At 31.3% G+C, this 20,020-nt stretch overlaps 3 protein-coding genes across 6 annotated transcripts in view; 1 reads left to right on the top strand and 2 right to left on the bottom strand.

Annotated features, from left to right (window-relative positions):
* LOC108917527 (AMP deaminase 2) overlaps positions 1-6,231 on the bottom strand; it is a 74,968-nt gene extending 68,737 nt beyond the window's left edge. Inside the window, exon 1 of one of the 4 annotated variants that reach the window (XM_018724161.2) lies at positions 5,888-6,231. In XM_018724161.2, the coding sequence (XP_018579677.1) occupies positions 5,888-5,999 (112 nt within the window). In that variant the 5' untranslated portion in view covers positions 6,000-6,231. The remainder of the gene's footprint in view (positions 1-5,887) is intronic. The other 3 variants (XM_018724163.2, XM_018724166.2, XM_018724167.2) reach the window with 3 other exon arrangements.
* Positions 6,232-9,099: 2,868 nt separating this feature from the next.
* On the bottom strand, positions 9,100-15,388 carry LOC108917501 (protein PFF0380w-like). Its single transcript, XM_018724130.1, has 3 exons — positions 15,243-15,388; positions 15,092-15,154; positions 9,100-11,858 (listed from the first exon to the last, which is right to left on the bottom strand). Exons 1-3 carry the CDS (start codon positions 15,317-15,319, stop codon positions 9,122-9,124), a joined length of 2,877 nt encoding a protein of 958 aa, XP_018579646.1. The 5' UTR covers positions 15,320-15,388; the 3' UTR covers positions 9,100-9,121.
* Positions 15,389-16,676: 1,288 nt separating this feature from the next.
* LOC108917514 (asparagine synthetase domain-containing protein CG17486) lies at positions 16,677-19,064 on the top strand. Its single transcript, XM_018724147.1, has 4 exons — positions 16,677-17,088; positions 17,148-18,341; positions 18,455-18,696; positions 18,751-19,064. The coding sequence occupies exons 1-4, from the start codon at positions 17,026-17,028 to the stop codon at positions 18,929-18,931; spliced, it is 1,680 nt and encodes a 559-aa protein (XP_018579663.1). The 5' UTR covers positions 16,677-17,025; the 3' UTR covers positions 18,932-19,064.
* The last annotated feature ends 956 nt before the right edge of the window (positions 19,065-20,020 follow it).

Below are 20,020 nucleotides of genomic sequence, written 5' to 3'. Positions count from 1 at the left end.
CAAGCGCCAGAGCTCTCCTAATTGACGGATTCGAATTTTTCAAAAAGCGTTTGGAACCTTGAGAGGCCTTCTATATGTGATTAAATTTTCAAGTATCTCAGGGCCTTGGTTATTGCTGTGCAAAATTTTGAAAATTTGCAATTTTGTTTTTCAAAATCTGGATTGCAAAATTACTATGCAAAATCTATAGAACCGATTTGGTGTGATAATTCTACATAACATGAAGTTTTATTGAACCAAGTATGAAGGTCCTATACCCAATTTAAAGACCCCAAAAAAATTCCCTAAAAGTAATGTTTTTTAATCCCATTTTTGGCGATTTTTTCGATTTTTACAATAATAATCATGATTCATTCGATTTGTAGCTACTCATATTTTGTTAAAAATTTAATTACAAACATTTTTTCCTCTTCAATTTTCGCCTAATATCAACTCTTGAAAACATACATAATTAAATAGGAAGAAAAATATGACATTTATCGAATTTTTTTAATATGTGCCGCCAAAAGTTGAGCCCACGTTTTTTTTATGCGCATAGAAAAATTTTCATTTCTAGTGATATTTGAAAGCCAAAAAGCCAAAAATCTCAGTGGTGGATATACGATTCACCCAAATATGGACATTTTGAAACAGATATCGTGTGGACTATTAATAAAATTATCGCTTTAAAAGAAATTACATTAAATGGAAATAGAAATAAAACGTAACTTTGCTGTACCTACTTATGACATTTTACAGCTGTTTTTACAGAGTTCCAAAATAATAGGATTAATAGTTTTTAACCTAACAAAATAACATTTCGCATACTGTACCGATAATATATTCAACCTGAGCACACCCGCTTATCGTGTACAAAAAGAGGAATCACCAGTTCTGCATAGTTTCGCTTCTCTTTATATCAGTGTTCAGCTTAGGTGTTTCATTTCGTGTTATATGCATGCAAGTGGGGAAGGGGTGTTATTATTTTCACATTTTACCTTTTTCAGTTTTCTAGTGTGTTTTTAAAAATTGTGTGCTAGCAGTCAATCTGTTAATAATAATCGGTAATAATGGTCGTAAACAAGCGAATTTAACAGCTCAAGAAAGTCGTATGATAAACCATGTTCTTGAAAACAGTTGTAAGTACACAACTTCTTCTGAGAAATTGGAACTATATCGTTTTTGGGCTTCTACCCGCTTGATACACTCTACCAAAAAAAGCTCACGAGACACAAAAATATTAGGTATTTGAAAATGGTCTATCTAAATATAATGCGTAAAAGACAATGCGACAATGTAAATCACTTCTTTTATTAAAGTTGGAACCCGTTATGCCTTTTAATTCTGACATCACTGGTTAGTTTTCGTTCAAATTTTACATGTGGGTAGCTACTGTGAAAGAACTAAACTAACAAGTTTGAAACTTACATCTTCAATAAGTCTTGGGTAATTGATCAAAAATTGTAACTGTATTTAACGGGTTATTGAAACGTTTAGTATCGTTTTCGGAAACATTGTTACTTTTGTTTATTTTGACGAAATCAGCCCTAATTGCCTCAAGTCACTGTTTCACCTAATATATCCTAGGTATCTTTTAAATTTCTATTTTCATATCAGCAGCACGAGTATGAAATACATTTTAAACGTGGTCCTCGTTTAACGACCCCATTTTCATAATTTCCGTTGGCTTTACGCCAGGAACTTTTTTGAGAAATTAGCTTTAACACTTTGTGACAAGCAAATTTATTTACAGGAATATGATATTACGGAAAGTACTCAAATATGAGAAATCGGAAGAGAAACGTCACTTTAGAATTAGTCATTATTGACGTCTCTAAATTTTTCAACTTACCTACGCACTCGGCAGGTATCAAAGTAAATTCAGTATTTGGGTAAATATGTTATCAACATAATAAAAAGTGTTTTCCACAAATGTCTGTACCCTTCCCAATAAAGCTTTCTTGGGAAATATTCAAATATGGTTTGATTTTGACTATAAAATATAGATTGTAAGATAACTGTTGAGGAATTTCAAATAGACATTTGTCGAGATAATCTGAAGATAAAATAAGTTTATTTGTTTGTCCCTTTGTTAATGTATATAATTTCATTTGATTAATTTTGTTTCAATTTTAGCATTTGCATTTAGAAGTAAAGCATATATTATCGGGTGTTTCAAAATTCACGCTAGATTTGCTGGAAGCATCATTGGACCATTCTTCTTCAAAAATGCGACTGGTCAGGCAATAACAGTTAATGGTGTTCAGTGCTCCCTATCGCGATATGATAATCCAGTTTTTGTACTTAAATTGGAAAATATAGGCGACATGTTGTTTCAACAAGAAATTTCAATAAATTTAAAGGAAATGCTATTTAAATATTAATCACTTAACACTTACCAGAGAGTAAAGTATCTTCATCTCCATCGTGTCTAGTTAATATACCCCTATTACTCATATTACACTTCAACATCACTTTCCTTACTTTACATCATTTATAATTGTTGTGTCACTATCAAAAATATGTCATTCGAGCCGTAGGAATATTCGATCGAACGATTCCGGATTATTTTGAATTTTGCAAGTTTGGATTTGTTACTCTTCTCATTTTGAACATTTTGTAAAACCAATCTGACCAGTCAATCTCATTTTAAAAACTGTCGTTTGTATTAATAAGAGTCACATGCTTCGGCCATTTACATACTAAATAATCAACTTTTAGATGTCACTTCATAATAAATAAAATACGGAATGAAGCACGTAGTTGTTATTTTTTCATGTCCCATAAATATATTGTTTTATTATTTCAAGGTTGTACAAGTTGTTTTGTGCATTTGATTTACTTTCCTTACAAAATTTTTAACTATATATGTCAACCAGATGATATTTCTGACTAATGATATTGTGGAGAACTACTCTGCGGCCTACAGCCCCCGCACTTACTTACGCCATCCTAAGACCATTCTCTATCAGTAGATACCTACAAAGCAGCGTTATATATGGCCTTTTTGATGTGACATGTGACTATAGGCTATATCTTACCAACCCAATAAAATAATAGATACTCAAATAGATTTACGCACCTACGAAGGAAAAAAAGATGTTTGAAGCCAGGATAAACCCAACTGAACAATTTAGCACAACAAATATCGACAGTTGTTATTGTAAAAGTTTTTAATCAGTAAATATGTTTACCAAAATAATGTCGCATAGATTTTTATAAATTGTTAGTTGCGTGGGCTACTTTAAACATGCAATTAATATCTATAACGTTGGTTCTTGCATCGATAACAATATACTTAGCCTGAATTAATATGATAATATCTCAATCATAATTACCATAAGACACGAACAAATTATCAGAGTGTATCATGAGGTCAGTGTGAGTGTCAGGGATGATCGAATAGAGAAGAATTTTCCGACACGATAGCCATTTCAAGATTAAAATTTACGGAAACAACATAATCTACTACGTTAAGCTGTATAATAAATAACATTAACGACTGTGACTTTGTATTTCTGATAGAGCAATCATTTTGTTTGAAATGGAAATAGGTGGCATTGACAGTGAATGACTCTGTCTCAAGTTATAATCCGATAAGCATTTTCTAGTTGTTGTTCTAGTGTTATTCAGACTATTGCAATACATTTGGTTATCTACAACATGAAGTCAAACCACCAGTCATTTGTAAGGAACTTTTGAGACCAATCAAAATCTTTGGAGCTTACTGAATCAGTCCTCAACTAGTGCTGTCTATTAAAATCCAGTTTTTTAATGTTTTTAAAACTAAGGATAGAATTTTTAAATTTGTTAAAATTTAAATTAAAACTTTTTTGTAGCCAAATATGAAGTGATTCACTGTCACTGTCCAAAAAAAGTTTTCATTTTCCCGGACTTTGAACGATTAGACCATCAGAGATGTTTTAGTACAAACTAAAATTTATTCACTTCAGAGACATGCGTGTAGGCAACAGTATTCGATTATTTTAAAAAATAATGTGCACGCCACTGACATTTCTAAAATTATTAATATTTTTTATAATCCTCATTTATTTGTAATCCTGACGAAACATGACTGATAGCATTTTTTTCATTTGGATGTTAGTTTTGTAGAAAAATGATATTTAATTGAAAAATCAATAATAGTTATTCATTGTATGAGTGTTAAGAAAGCTGCAGTATTGGAAAGAGCTCACATATTGAAGAATTTTTGACTGGGGCTTCCGATAAAGAATATTTAATGATTTTATACTATAGTGAAATAAAGTTACTCTTTATTCCACTAGTGGATAAAGTATCAATTTAGACGGTTCATATGTGTGGATAAAAGTCCAATTATAAGGTGATTGTGGATAAATTAATAGTATTTTTCCCCAGAATAAATCATCAAAAATGTTAAGAGTCACCTTATGTTTAATAATGAACGAAGATTACAAAAAACTCACGTATTAAAAATATATTAAGCTTGGTCTTTGAACATATTAATATAACTTTTTCTTTTCATAAAATGATTTGAAGATGCACCCTCTGAAACATTTTAGAGAAGTGTTAATTTTGAACAAAAGCCCAATGATATTCAGTTTAGAATAATCAATAAATCGATTTGTAATACTAATAATAAGTTCTCCAAATAGTAGAAGCAATTTGTCGCTTTCAGTAACGATTTTAGTATATTTAATTAGGTACCTAAGTACTGCACATATTTCACACATTAGACACTACTATAGCCATTCTAATTTAAAATTAATTAGAGGCACTTCCACCACATCTGGTTTAATAGTGCTAAATATATACGCTTCAAGGTGAAAATTGTAGACCACAAACATGTGTACATATAAATATTATTCTTCAATAAAAAAATATTCTATCGAATGATTACACAGGCATACAATTTTTAGTTTTTAACAGAGACTCATAATTTTACAGAGGCACACATTTTTACAGAGGCACACAATTTTACAGAGGCACAAAATTTTACAGGCGCACAATTTTACAGAGGCACACAATTTAACACAGGACAGAGGCACGCAATTTTTAATTTTTAACAGATTACACCACTATATTTTGACCTGCTGAAAGCGATGAAACCATCAGAAGTACCCTATTAATACTGAGTACTTTTATTTCAAAAGCTTAACTATTTTAATAAAGAAATCAAGATTTCCACTGATTTTGAGCTATTTTTTTGAGGTTAGAGAAAAATCCTGATATGATCAAGCATTTCGGATGGCTCCATCGTCTGCAGTTGGTCAATATACAGGGGGGTATCGTATTTTATTAAAAAGTATATGAAAAAAAAAATGTGGATGTTATTCTGAATTTTGGATAATTCTGATTTTGTAGAAATATTTTTATAATGAAAAAAAAACGTTTTTAGAGTTATATTTGCATCTCCTATTTTGAGATGTCGTCTTGTTATAGCCACAAGTTAATTCGTTTCATTTTTAGGAGAAATGTTTGCACCAACATATTTACAAATTCCAAAATCGTGAAACAGTTTCTATGATAACTAAGGCAAATATATGTTGTCCTAGAGATTCTGAGAATTTTGTTAGCTTTTAAGGCTTTGAAGTTGTTTATCTTCCTTTCTTTCAATCATGATTACTTTAAGCACTTTATCTGTATAAACAATAGTTTGACCTTCAACAGTTTAATATTCCTGGAAAAATACACCTAAGCGTGTGCATTTAAAAGTGTAGATAAAACGTTGTTAATGGAAACTAATATATTTTTAATTGTCTTAGAGATATAACATAGATTTAGAAACCAATAACTAACTGGGATAACTCTATACACAATTTTTATTAAATGTAAATACGTTCGGAACAGCACTACGCATTTCCGTACAAACAGTTGAACCGTTGGCGTAAAAATCAATACGAGAAGGCGGATAACCTAACATACTAACCGTTCCTTTGTTCCAAGATAAGATTCTCTTCCGGATAGCCTCCTTCTAGATCTGAATAAAAATTCATGGTCGCGCTTTGCTTCCGCACTCCATTGCTGAGCACATCTTCCATAATCGACTGTGAGAAACAAAAACGCGTATCGGAATCGGTCCACGCCTTGGACTTCTGCTTTATGCACTCAACACACACGCAGCCGACACCAAATTAACGTGTGGAATGTGCGGCAGAGACGAGTAGCGTGTAGTTAAAAGCAGGTCCGCGATAGGGGAACGGCAATTATTATTTTTATATGGGTCCTCAATGGAATATCGGATATGCGTGCTCGGGCTGCAGGAATCGCGCCGATTTATCGATTCTGACACGGAGTACGTCCAATATTAGCGCTCACACATGCTGTATTTTTGATAACTGCGACCGCATAGATAAGATAAAGATAAACCAGCCCGGTCGTGATATCAAAGTGTTGTTGAGACGATTGTTAATGAATTCATGCCGTGATAGCAACTGCATCAACAATTACAAACCACATATCGAGTTCCACAACATTAAAGAATGTTGGAACAAATCTAGTAAACAAAAAATTCTAAATTAACACGGCCTAGACCTATAGGGTCTTTTAAGCGGAATGCCCTGTATATTTTTACATCTTCTTTGAAGCCTAGTCCAGATCTACAAATGTTGTTCACATGTTTTTAAACAAAAACATTTACACATAAACAAATCGCTTTTTGTTTGCAATAAACAAAAGTTTAGCAACAGAAGTCTTCATCTACGTCAGAAAATATTTTTCGCTTCATTCGAATTCACTGATTTCAGTATTCCAAAGATTACTACCCAAAGTGAAGGAACTAAAGGAATTGTTGCAGGCTACATGTTTTTTAATTTAAGGATAAATAAAAGACGTTGCAGTATGCATGATATTTTGCAAGATGGAGTACAACGTTCTAAAAATCTGAGAGAGAGCTGAAAGTAAACGATCATGATGGATTTTAACAATTTTTGGGAATGACACTCACAACTTCGAAACCTTAACCGAAAAGATGAATTGGTGAGAACATGATAAATTTTCAATCAAACCTTAAAAAAATTAACATGTTGTTTTTCATTTGCTTGTGAATATAGTTTATAGATCTGGATTAGGCTTTAGTAGAATTTCCCAAAATTACAATGATAAAAGTTAAGGGCAAGCAATCGGCAATGTCAATGGACATTTGGGCAAATAATTGTAACATAATAACCATCGAAATTAAATACATGAAAAGTAAAAATAAATATTTAAAAAAAGCGTAAAACCCATAATGTTGCTTAAACTCCAAACCCACAAAACGGTTGAATATGGCTGCTCTATAGAAGTGCCATCAGTATGATAAATCAATATGATAAATAGACACTTCTATCTACAGGGTGTTATAGCTGCTTTACATTGACAATTTATTGATGAATAAATTTACGAAGTTCTTTATGAATTAATTCACGAATTTATTGGTAAACAGTGTGGTTTTACACTGCTACAGACTTTGTCAAGTTTTTTGGCGCATTAATTAGTTCTACCAACGAATCAAAGAAGCAAATAAATTTCAAAAATTCCACCTTTCCACTCATAATAATTGTAGTGATACAACAGCGGTACCGTTTTGACACATATTATATAAATATTAGTGTTTGTAAGTAACAAATCAGTAAAAACAATACAAAACTAGTACGACGCCACACAATTATTTACATATTCCAATAACATAACCTCATTACTGATCTGAGGCTGCAAATCTGTTGGGTTGGTACTTCCGAACTTCACGAAGAAATTGACGAAAATTAGAACATGCTCTAATTCGTCAAGAACTTGATGAATAAATTCATTAAGTTATTTGACAGCAGATTTGGTGCATTACACTTCTCCAATTTCTTGATGAAGTGACTTCATGGATTAATTGATCAATAAATTGTCAATGTATAACAGCTATTATAAGTTTAACTGCCTTAATTTTAACAGACGATAGAATACATTAAAATAAATAACAATGTGTAGATGTTACATTTCGAAAAATCAGAAGTAGACTTCAAACCATATCTGGTGACAAAACTCTTCAAAATAAAAAATAAGGTTTCCATAAAAATATAGGTCGAGAAATGCTTAGTTTTCAAGATGCAAATTTTTTACTCTTATATTGTATTGACAATTATATTTCACTTTTCTATGAGACGAATGCTATTAACAATGTTTAAAATTTATTCAATTTATTTCAAGATTAAAAAAATTAAAAATCAACTGATTTTCCGTATAAAATAAAATATACCTTTTTCAGAAATGACAATACGAATTAAATTCACTTTATTAATTTCCAAAACAATTCGTCGAAGTGCTGTCGATATTCTGAAGTTTCTGTTAACAGTACCATCCAGTATCTCCGTCACTGATTGACATATGTTTGTAAATTAATTCAATGGATGTTTTACTTTAAATTTGGAAATTATATCATAAATTTCATCTATCTACATCAGATATCTTCAAAGATATGGATATGATAATTTTTTATAACTTGAACACCCTGTATCTCGAGAAAACTAAAAATTTCTTGATCCATGTCTGTAGGAACTTTTTTCCTTATTTTGAGAAATTCTATCACCAGGTAAAGTTTGGCGTTTGGAACACCCTGTATATCTACGACGTTTGTATTATTTTTGAGCAATAACAGAGTTAACTGATGACCCTTTGATCAATACAAGAATCATGAACTTTCGGACTAAAATTAACTGATATTACATCACTTTTGCTGTTGTTTTTTGAAAATAAAAATTATGAGAATTAATTTGAAAACAATATAATTTTTTAAAATAGAAATCTGTGCAGACAATTCCTGCTAGCTACGGAAAGTTCAAAATGGCTCATTTTAATATGAGCACAAAATTGTAACTGTATCATGCTCTATAAATAATTCGAAATTTTTTATTAAATGCAATAGATGAGCAAAACGAAAGATTGATTATGATTGATGATAAATAACGATGAATTATTGTATTTGAAAAAAAAACTAGGTACTGAAATGTTTGTAATTCTTTATTGAACTCGAAATATTTACAAAAAATATTTGGATTAAGTGCATTAAAAATATAAACTAATTATTTAATTTTAAAATTTATATATGCAACAACAGCAAAAATATCACGAATAGTTTACAATGCAATTTTTAATAATATAGATTTTATGTTATGTACTCACATCTAAATATTGGATTCTAACCATTACTGAAATCAAAATCGCTGTCATTCGATATTTTACTCGTATTTTGCTTTATGCTTTCACTGTCGGTATCCAACAAATCTAAAACATTCCTCTTTCTTGAAGGCTGTTCAACGTTTTCATTTTCAGTTTTAATGTTATCTTTAGTGACGTTTTCTTCTCCTACCCCACCCTGTATATCCTGCCCCTGTTGATCGGCATTGTATTGATCAGTCTCATACTGTTGCACCGTCTGACCATTTCCATCAAATTCTTTAGGCAATTGCCCCTCATATTGAACAATGGGCTGTCCATTTGCGTCATAATGTTGATATGATTCATCGTAAACTGTTGGAGGGATGGGTTGTCCGTTTTCGTCATACTGCTGGATAATTTGACCGTTCTCATCGTATTGAACTAACTCATCACCCTGATAATACACAGGCTGAATGTTTTCATCGTACTGTTGGATTGGTTGACCATTTTCGTCAAACTGTTGAATTGGTTCTTGTCCTTCAGCGTACTGTTGAATTGGTTGGCCATTTTCGTCAAACTGTTGAACTGGTTGATGACTTTCAACGTACTGTTGAATTGGTTTACCATTTTCGTCATACTGTTGAATTGGTTGACTATTCTCATTGTACTGTTGAATTGGTTGACTATTCGCATCGTATTGTTGAATTGGTTGGCTATGCTCATCGTACTGTTGAATTGGTTGTCCATTTTCATCGTACTGTTGAATAACTTCACCGTTTCCGTGATACTGTTGAATGGGTTGCTCAATTTCGTCATACTGTTGAATTGGTTTATTGCTTTCGTCATATTGATGAACAAGTTGACCAGTTTCATCAAACTGTTGAATCAGTTGACCCTCGGGTTGACCATTTTCATCGTACTGCTGAATAGGTTGACCATTTTCGTCATATTCAACAGGTTGACTGTTTTCATCATACAGTTGAGCAGTTTGTTTATTCTCATCATATTCTTTACTGGGTTGACCACTTTCATTGTGTATTTCATGGGCATTAATGTCGTATTGGGGGATATCTTCACCATGTCCCTCAAAAGAATGTTGCTTCGATTGGTCATCTTTATCATATTCTTGGTCATAAATTGTTTGCCCATTTTCGTCATACTGAAGCAGTGCTTTGCCGTTTTCACCGTACAGTTGTTCTATTGGTTGATCACTTGAATCGTATTGATCCATCTGATCGTAGGGTTGTGCATTTTCGTCATAAGCTTGATCGTTATTTTCAAATTGAGCCTGGAGTTGTTGGTTACTTTCGTCGTATATTACTTGATCGTCACATTGGACAGAATTAGGTTGATCATTATCTCCAACAGGTTCGTATGATTCATATTGTTGATTAAGTTCATTTTCTTCATGTTCTTCCTTCTCGTTGAGCTCAGTTTTACTTGCCAAATTTTGTATATCGACATTACTCTGATTGTTGTTAGACTCAATGGTTTTTGGTTCGTCATTATTAGATAAAGCCTCTATATAATCAATTTCTCTCCCTGGTCTAATATCATGTCTGTCAAATTCCTCGGCTTTACTAAGTGTTTCGTTTAATTCATCTTTATTTTCATTAGAATATTCTATATTTGTTTTTAAGTTAGTTCCATCTTCTTTTACAATTTCAGGTATATGGAGATTATATTCCTTATTATCCTCTATGCAGTTAGCTTCTGATTTTTTCACCCCAGGTTCTGTTGTTGGAGTATTGAGTATTACTTGCTTTTCATTTTCATTTAAGTCAATTTCCGTTTTGCTAGGACCAAGCAGGTTATTTTCGCGAAATTGTGTATCACTTTCGTACATTTCCTTTGGCAAAGTCTTGTTTTCTTTATAACGTTGAGGCAGAGATAGATCTACACTATTTTTAAATGTGTTTTCATAAGTCTTACTCTCTGCTCTTGTGTCTTCTTCAAATGGGCGCAAACCTTTAGCAATATTACCGGAGGTATAAGGCTTTTCGTTAAATTTATTCATATCGTGGTTCCTTGACGTTGTACCAATAAAGTTAGGACTGCTGACATGCAAACCAACTGGAGGACTGTCTCTAATGCTACCGTATTGATAATTGTTGAGGGAGGAGTCGCCAAATCCGGAATATTTATCTTTGTCAGGGTATCTACTTGTGTAATTTGGTGATGTGAATTTACTCGCTTTCTTTGTTTCGTCTTTGTACAGATCGGTATTATAATGTCTGGAATAAATTGAATTCATTATGTCTTCTGCGATAGAATTTGCTTTATTGGAGTTGAAATCCTCATTCAGTTTCTTAGATGCCTCATCAAAGTACTTCAGTTCACTAAAATCATTCTTATTCTCCTTTGGTTTAATTTCTGATGCAGCTTGACCTTTCTGGCTTTTCAGATTCTGTAAATATTTGTCCAATATTTCAATTTTTTCGTCGTTGGTTTTCCCGTAAGCTTTCTTCAGCATTGCGATATCACTCGATTTTTTATCATAATCATAACTTGGTTTATGTTCACTAGGCAGCTCTTCAACTATTTTTGGTGGGAAATATTCTTGTTTTACGAGAGGTCTTTGAGTTATTCTTTGCAGGTAGGTTTGATATTGGTGTCGCAACATTTTGACGCGCTCGGTTTTTGACGTTAACATATTAACGCGAGATTCTATTCTTTCCAGTGCTCGAATTATTTTCTCGTTCCTCTCTTGTCGCTTTCTGTCTTCTTCCAGAAACTTTTTGTACTGAGATCGCAGTTTTTTATAGTGGGCTTGTTCCCTGAAAAAAATAATTAGGGTCACAAGTGGAAAATAAGGGTCGTCATCAATGTTAACGATAAACTAGAAAAATGAGCATTGGAAGAAGAGTAATCAGTCATCATGTAATATAAACTGATGACTGAAGAGTACACTAATCTAGAAGTTTACGTGACAATGCGCAGTTAAATCGCTTATTTCTTTTGCTATTGAATATCTTATTTTCACGAAATGTTTACGTTTTCATAATTAATTGTTCCATTAAACCAATGACATCATTTGCATGGGTAGACAAATGGAATCAACACAAGTTATGCGGGACAAAAAATATGGTATGACCCTGGTAAAATTATCGAATGCGTAGATATTTTGTAGCAGTATTGTTTATAAATGTATTTTTATAAATGGGTATTATAAGAGTATAAATTAATTACATAAAAGTATCTTAAATACAAATTTTTCATGAAAATATTTCGTTTTACAGTTAAAAATCTGTCATTGACAGGTCAAAAACTGTTTGCGCAGAAGTGCTCAATTTTCAACAGGTATTACGCTATGAAAAAAAATCTAAATTTCTAAATTATGTATTAGAAATTATTTACCACAGTTAATATTAAAACTATTGACTTGATTTTTTCACAATGCTTTTAAGGTGTCAAGTATTTACGGGAAAAAAGTTATAAATTATATATTACTATAGATTTTACTCTGACATGAGTTTTAGAATTACCATCGATTTATATTTAACTCAGAGTTAGGCTTATTTTATATTTATTTAAACAAAATAGTCGAATTTGAATCATTTTCCGAATATAATAATACTCAGTGGTGCTGAAATTTTTAAAGCAGATTTTAACGGCAATGCTGCATGTTTAGAAGATTATAACATAACAGTTGATACACAGAACACACTTGGGGTGGGCCACCTTAAAGGTCACACTAGTGCGAATTGGGATTATGCCATATTTGAACCTTTATGTCTTCTTTATTTCTAACGATAACAACGTATTTATATCAAAACTGGTGTAAAATTTTCCGAGAAATCAAAATGATGTTATTAGGTTTGAAAAAAAAAGAATTTGTTAAAAATGTGAATGAAAAAATACATATTTTTCGATGATGATGTTTAATTCGTATTTTTTTTTTATAAATAATGGCTAGAAAAAAAGTAAAAAAGGGTTTTGAAGTTCAAAGTCGACATTTTTAAGAAAAAAATACCTCATATTAATAAAATTATATTATCGATTTCTCCTGATTTCTCGAATATAGGCATTTTTTAAGGTTGATTTTTGACTCCTTTTCTGTAAATTGGTGTTTATTTTGCACTTTTCTCACTGTAAAAATATTAATTTAAAAAATATTATCCATAAACATTGACAAGTACATTTTATAATTAAACTGTTAATGAAGAAATATGTTTGAAAAATTATTAACAATAACTAAATAAACAATGGTCTAGAGTATATTGGACATGTAAAATGAGGTTAAAAATATCGAAACATTACATTTCAATTCAGTTCAATTCAGCCACACTTTTGCCCACACTAAAGTCACACTAGTGCGAATTCGCACCGATCGGACTTTTCAAACTCTCTAATTTAGCCGACAATAACAGACTGAAGTCAGCTGTGGTACGGCTGGACTGTTTGGGCTATAGAAAGAATTATCGTATTGGGGGAACCATCGGCAGCTGCTTCCTGAGAAAACTGTCAAAGAAAATGTTGGTGCGAATTCGCACTAGTGTGACCTTTGAGGGTTAATCCGACAAAAAAAGTATGTTTTTATGGAAAATAGTTTTCACTTTTACTTAATCTGTAGTGTTTTCGCCATAAAACATAATTTGGACAGGACATAGCTAATGCAATGCAAAACATCGCCTTAATGTTAAAAATGCTGTCACCGCCGTTCTTGGTGGTGAAAATTCGAAATATTTGAAATTATTAAATTTTCGTGGTTGAAAACAATATTGCATTGTCGAAACCAAGACAGTTGCATGAACAAAATTTGGACAGGACATAGCTAATACAATGCGAAACATCGCCTGTTATCTGTATACTTTAATATTTGAATTAAAAATATTCTAGTTACATTTTATGGAATAGCCACACTTACTGTGAATAACATTTTATGTTCTTTAAAACAATGCAAGCAATTTTTTTATGGAATGTCGACGTGTGGTATTGCGAAGACAACATAACTTGCACAAAACATAAGAAACGAAAAACATTAATTTTGTATCCCCTTTTGCTGCTTCCATCTCAAAGCGGTACATGGTAGGTGAAATCAAAATGTAAATGTAAAAAGAGTCTTAGAATCAGAAAGGAGGATCAGATGTGAGGTTTTATGGTATTGGTGGTATTGATTTATAAGTACAAACTTGTCATCTATTTTTTTCCCGAAACAAATTTACATATTTCAGTTATAGGTACCCTGCACAATTTAGTCACCTTTATTTCAAATGTTTTATAAAGAATGAATGAAATATTTTCCGAAAATTTTCAAAATGTAAAACTATCTTGATGGTATTTATGTTTCTCTCTCTCTTTTTCCATAGCATTCTCCAGAATCAAATATGTACAAGATATTTACAAATAGGTGTTCTTGTTCGTTTTCCAGAGTTTTGTGTTTCTTGTCATTCCAAATAAGTTACAAGAAGCAAAGTTCGCGTGTAGACGTTTTTCTAAATATTGTAAACTCGTAAATAAACATGAAAATCTATAGAGAACATGCGAATGCAATATTCTAGAACCAGTGCGGTTTTTTGCCTCAGTTCTGTCAAAAATTAGTTCTTCATTAAACTATTAACAATATTCAAAGCATCAGTCGTAGTAGCATTAAAGAAAACATTTACCGCGTCTTGCTCTACATATTTTTTTGTAAATAAAAAGATATAAAACATTTTTTTTATAAAAGTCACCTTAAACTGGTCAACTAAGCTCAGTACAATTTAGTTTTCGGACCATTATTTGCCAATATGACAATGTTGCGACAAAACTAAAGAAATATCCATGTGCGAGACACTGACCTAAGGATAATAAAATCGATACAAAAAAACGGAACTACATAGTAAAGAGTTTAAGAAAAAAGTTTTCTCTAGTAGGTACCTATTAAAAACTAATGAAACATTGTTACGCAAGAGTTCAATTAAAGGTTGTATATTTTTATATATCTATTTCATATTCTTAATAAACGCGCCAAATATTCGTTAATACGCGTTTTTTGATAGCTTAATTAAAAAAATATAGGAACACTTACTCTTCCCTAGAAATTTGAACAAGTTCATTAAACTTCATCTCCAATTTCAGGCGCTCTTCTTCGCTAGAAACAAATAATATTTTCAGACGCGCAAAAGCATTGTTTGTATTGAATTTTCATGATACAAACAATAAATAAGACAATATCTTACCTCTTTCTAAGTCTTTCTTGCAATTCGTAAAATTTTTGGTAGTACGCTTCCATCCTACTGTTAAATGACAAGTCCATGTTAATCACTTTTCACTTTTTGAACAAAAATGTCACAAACCACTTACAGCTGCGTTAGTTACTCCGAGGGTAGAAATGAAAGTGGGGTAAAATAAGTGCTCTGGGTACGCTGATGATGCAACACACTTAACATGCGCGTTGTAATTTGTCGATCTTTGTAAAATGCAACAGTCGGCGCCAAACCTAATCAATCAACATTTAATTAGTTAGGGAGATTTTAATCACTTTAACCAGGATGAGAATGGAAAGTTGCATGCATAGCATACGAGTAATTCAGTATTTTTTTTAATTACATACGCACGCGAATAATAGTTCGGAAATAACAAGTATATCGGGAGTCAGCATGTAGGTAAACACATTTTGCTTTACCGAAACAGCAGGCAAATTTTCTCTAAAAATACTAGTCGATAATACCAACCATCCACATAAAATAAAATTATATTTTAACAAGGACACACGCGATTGTTTGGTACCAGGAGAACAAGGATACAAACTTGACCTTTACCTACAAAATTCATATAAAACTTCAAAGATAAATCCGCATTGCATCGATTTTTAAATAAAATTAAAAGCAGCATTTAATGCTAATAATGTTTCATGATTTACAAACTTGAAAGTAGCTGCATAATCATGTTTATTTATTATAAGTGCAAATTGACGTATTTGTTCAAATATACCTACCTAGGTATATCCAAAATGAATAAATAACTATAAAAAATTACAATACAAAATTATATAGATATACTAGTTTCTAATATTACATCAATCATATGCATGAAATCTGCAGAAAATTTGTTAGGAACAGCAATTATGGTTAATATATACAAACCAAGAAAACTATTCAAAAATAAAAACAAATATAAAGAATAATGAAATATTTTTTGACTATATTTTGTTTTATTTTTCATTTACAAATTTGCTTTGTACGTTTGTGTCATTAATTAATCCTACAGTATAATACAAATCAATAAGGACAAACATTTTTTTTATAAACAGATATTTTACAGGAATACATTATGACCTTGAGATGTCAACCACAGTAAAAATGAATAATTTCTTTATTTTCTGTGGGTCTATGAGTGTGGCAAGATTTTTAAATATCCTAGACTTTTCAAATAAAATAGAAAACTATTTGTATTACAAATTTATTATACTACGTTAATAGATTAATATTTAGTACAAAATGTACAAAATAGAAAACTCTTTACTATTCTGGGAAAATAGTTTCATGATAATAGTTCATAAAATGGGATGAGGAAGAGGAGTAGTCAAGATGAACATACTACATTTTGAACTACTTAATGTTTTTGTTTACTACATTGCGTTAAATTTTGAGGTTAGGAAAGTAAAGATGGGAATAAGTCAAGTTTCGTATCCGAGTATCATGTATATTTTGTTCTTTTTTTTACTCATAAATGGCAAGATACAATAAGTGCAATAATAAATTATTACAGATCATTGATTGATTATGACTTGCTTTTTGCTAGGTCATCATTCATCACTTATGATTGTTGTAATAAAAAAAATGCAACAGAAATGAAAAATTGAAACGGATTATTTATTACTGATAACATAACCGAATTACTTGCATCATTTCAACAACTGAATAATAGGCCAGTTTTGACTCAAGTGATTCCAACAATACATAAAGTTATTTTCTTTGCACATTAATCATTTGGATTCTACACATTTAAACTTGAAATAACATGTGTGGTATTATTTGTATATGTCTAAATAGTGAAAGTAATCAGAAAAATTTAGAAAATATTGTAAGTCAATCTTATTAATCATCTTGATATATACTACGTATATACTTATCGTTTTTTAGTTTGGGATTTTTAAAGAAAGTATTAATAAACGTGGGCCAGATTGGTTTGGAACAAATACTTATTATTCTAAAAACTATCACCTCCTGTTTGCTGCAAGTGTTCTTTGGTTGCAAGGAAAATATATGGCAAAACAACCTCTACAAGACGATAGATATGTAATCATCTACAATGGGGATATTTTTGGAGGTCTATCGAGTGAATTGACTTTAGAAGAAGGTGATACCAAAGTACTATTTAGGTTAATGCATAATACTAGTAACATAGCTACAACCTTGGCACAATTACAAGGCCCTTATTCTTTTATATATTTTGATAAAATTGAAGAAAAGTTATACTTTGGACGTGACATATATGGAAGACGAAGTCTACTTGTAGGAAAACATAATGAGGCGATAATTTTGACTAGTGTAGCTAAAAGAGCAAGAGAATACGATTTCATTGAATTACCATCTATTGGAACTTTTTCTTTGGACATGAAAACAAATCAACTGCTTATATTTCCATGGAAGCATTGTAATCCAAATTTCGACAGCAAATTAACAGAACTCAAAGAATTTCTAAAGAAAGATATAGTTATTGTTGAACATGAATTAGGAAATAGTGATTATATAAAATTTGTAGAACCTAGCAGTGAACAACTACATTTTTATAAAAATATCACAAGTAGTGAGTCTAGAAACATTTTTGAAAAATTAATAAATATTCCAGATTGGTTAAATAGGATATTAGTACTGAAAAATCTACTTGAAAATTCAGTAGAAAAAAGGATAGCCAATCAGCCAAAGTATTGTAAAAACTGTATAAGTGAAAAGAAAACTTGTCGCCATTCATCGACAGGTGTTTTATTCTCAGGTGGGATAGATTGTGCAATTCTGGCACTTTTGGCAGATAAATTTGTAGATAAAAGTAGACCAATTGATCTTATTAATGTAGCTTTTAATGAATCCAATAATTATCAAACACCCGATAGATTAACAAGTATAAAAACATTAGAGGAGCTGAGACAGTTAAGACCAGAAAGAGAATGGCATTTTCTAGAAGTTAACGTACCGAAAGAAGAACTAAACGACGCAAGAGACAAGTATATAGCTGACTTAGTGTATCCCTTGACGTCTATTTTAGATGACAGCTTAGGATGTGCTCTTTGGTTTGCTAGTAGAGGAAAACAAGAAACCGTGATGTCTACATGTAGGGTGAGAATTTAAAATAAAATGAGGTAGATTGGAGGTTCTTGTATATGTATATATTGTATGAAAAAGTAGAAATATTTACTGTTCACATTACCTAAATTAGATTTCTGTTCGAGGTTCTGGTTGTTGGAATGGGGGCAGATGAATTATTTGGTGGTTATACTAGACATCGTGGAGCTCTCAAAAAGAAAGGTTGGCTTGGTTTACACAATGTTTTGCTTGAAGACTGGCAAAATTTACCATATCGAAATTTAGGCAGAGACGATAGGGTAGTTTCAGATCATGGAAGACAACTTCGAACTCCTTACTTAGACGAAAACTTTGTTCAATATGTTCGTAGCCTAAATTCTTGGGAGAAGTATACATGTTTATTAAAATACTAAATTTTATGTTTGATTGAATTAAATTTTAGAACTTTCCCATCTGAAGACATACCGCAGGGAATTGGAGAGAAAATATTGTTAAGAAGTTTAGGTTATTACTTGGGACTTAAAAACGCTTCTGCCTTTAAAAAGAGGGCTTTACAGTTTGGTTCAAGAATTGCAAATCGAAAAGAAAAGGCTCACTATGTATCCAAAAGGCTCTGCAGTTGAAAATTAAGACATTCGATGATATTCCTTATCAGAATTGAATTACCTCAAAAATTAAGTGGATTGTAAATAAAATAGATACAAGATAGAAATGAATTGAAATTTAAGTAAAAATGAATATCGTATAAGTGACAAAATGGAAAATTAAAAACGAAGAAAACCACAATTATCATTTTCAATATTTTCTGAAATATATTGAATACCTATATATATTTTCTTAAATTACATAATTAGATAATAATAATGGTGGACAGTGGAGGCAAAATTTGTATTGAACAATTGTTTTAACAAATTTGTAATAAAAAAGTAAATATTTTCGTAGTTTGTTTCTGTTACCAAAGAACTTTTGACTCGCAATAATCTGAGCGAATTAAGAAAGAAATATCAGTAATACGTGTTAAATGATGTTTAACTTTCTACTTTACAGTATAAACCTTACCTACCACTACCTACATTAGTGCTTCCTTAATTATCAACAAAATAATTACATTATTCAAACTAGGTCAACCAAACAATTCTATATTCTTTCTAACCATTCAGTGAATAGAATAATAATGAGGTATAGGATGTAAGGATATTTATTGCTTCAGTATTATATTCTGTTGAGAATCAGGCATTCAGTTTGATTAGCTTTGAGTTTACTTATCTGTAAAGAGTGTAAATATAGATGCGTAGTAAAATTCAATCTGATTGAGACTAATCTTGAGTCTTGAGTTTACTTTAATGATAATAAAATCAGTATTCCAATCAACTTAAGTATCTATAAAATATCTTTCCCGTCTTTATTTTCTTGTAAAACATTTCAATATATAAAATATTAGTATATTGCATTAAACCTCATCGATTGCAGAAACGAAGCCAAACGTACGTTAAATGAAAATTTTACGAATTTAAATTCAATATAACTCGGAATTTGAATAATCACAACATTCACAATCAGAGCAATACGAACTACTTTAACGACGCAACGTTGGCAACATTAGGTTTCTTGTGCATATAATTAGTTATTGGCTGACCTGGTAAGCAAATCAAAAGCACTAAAAGCAGTCAAAAGAGAATGGTGTGTGCAAGTTGACAGCTGGTCAACCAAAA

This window comes from Anoplophora glabripennis, unplaced genomic scaffold (assembly GCF_000390285.2).
Source record: "Anoplophora glabripennis isolate ALB-LARVAE unplaced genomic scaffold, Agla_2.0 scaffold57, whole genome shotgun sequence".
Taxonomy (NCBI): Eukaryota; Metazoa; Arthropoda; class Insecta; order Coleoptera; family Cerambycidae; genus Anoplophora; species Anoplophora glabripennis.
The sequence above is the reverse complement of the archived record's forward strand: the minus strand, read 5'-3'. Positions and strand labels throughout refer to the sequence as shown.

Coding starts and splice junctions, on each gene's coding strand:
- LOC108917514 (XM_018724147.1), top strand. CDS start 17,026: ATGTGTGGTATTATTTGTATATGTCTAAATAGTGAAAGTAATCAGAAA. Junction 17,089..17,147: donor AGAAAAATTTAGAAAATATT/GTAAGTCAATCT, acceptor ATCGTTTTTTAG/TTTGGGATTTTTAAAGAAAG. Junction 18,697..18,750: donor AGCCTAAATTCTTGGGAGAA/GTATACATGTTT, acceptor ATTAAATTTTAG/AACTTTCCCATCTGAAGACA.
- LOC108917501 (XM_018724130.1), bottom strand. CDS start 15,319: ATGGACTTGTCATTTAACAGTAGGATGGAAGCGTACTACCAAAAATTT. Junction 15,155..15,242: donor CAAGAAAGACTTAGAAAGAG/GTAAGATATTGT, acceptor ATTTGTTTCTAG/CGAAGAAGAGCGCCTGAAAT. Junction 11,859..15,091: donor GTTCAAATTTCTAGGGAAGA/GTAAGTGTTCCT, acceptor TATTTTTTTCAG/GGAACAAGCCCACTATAAAA.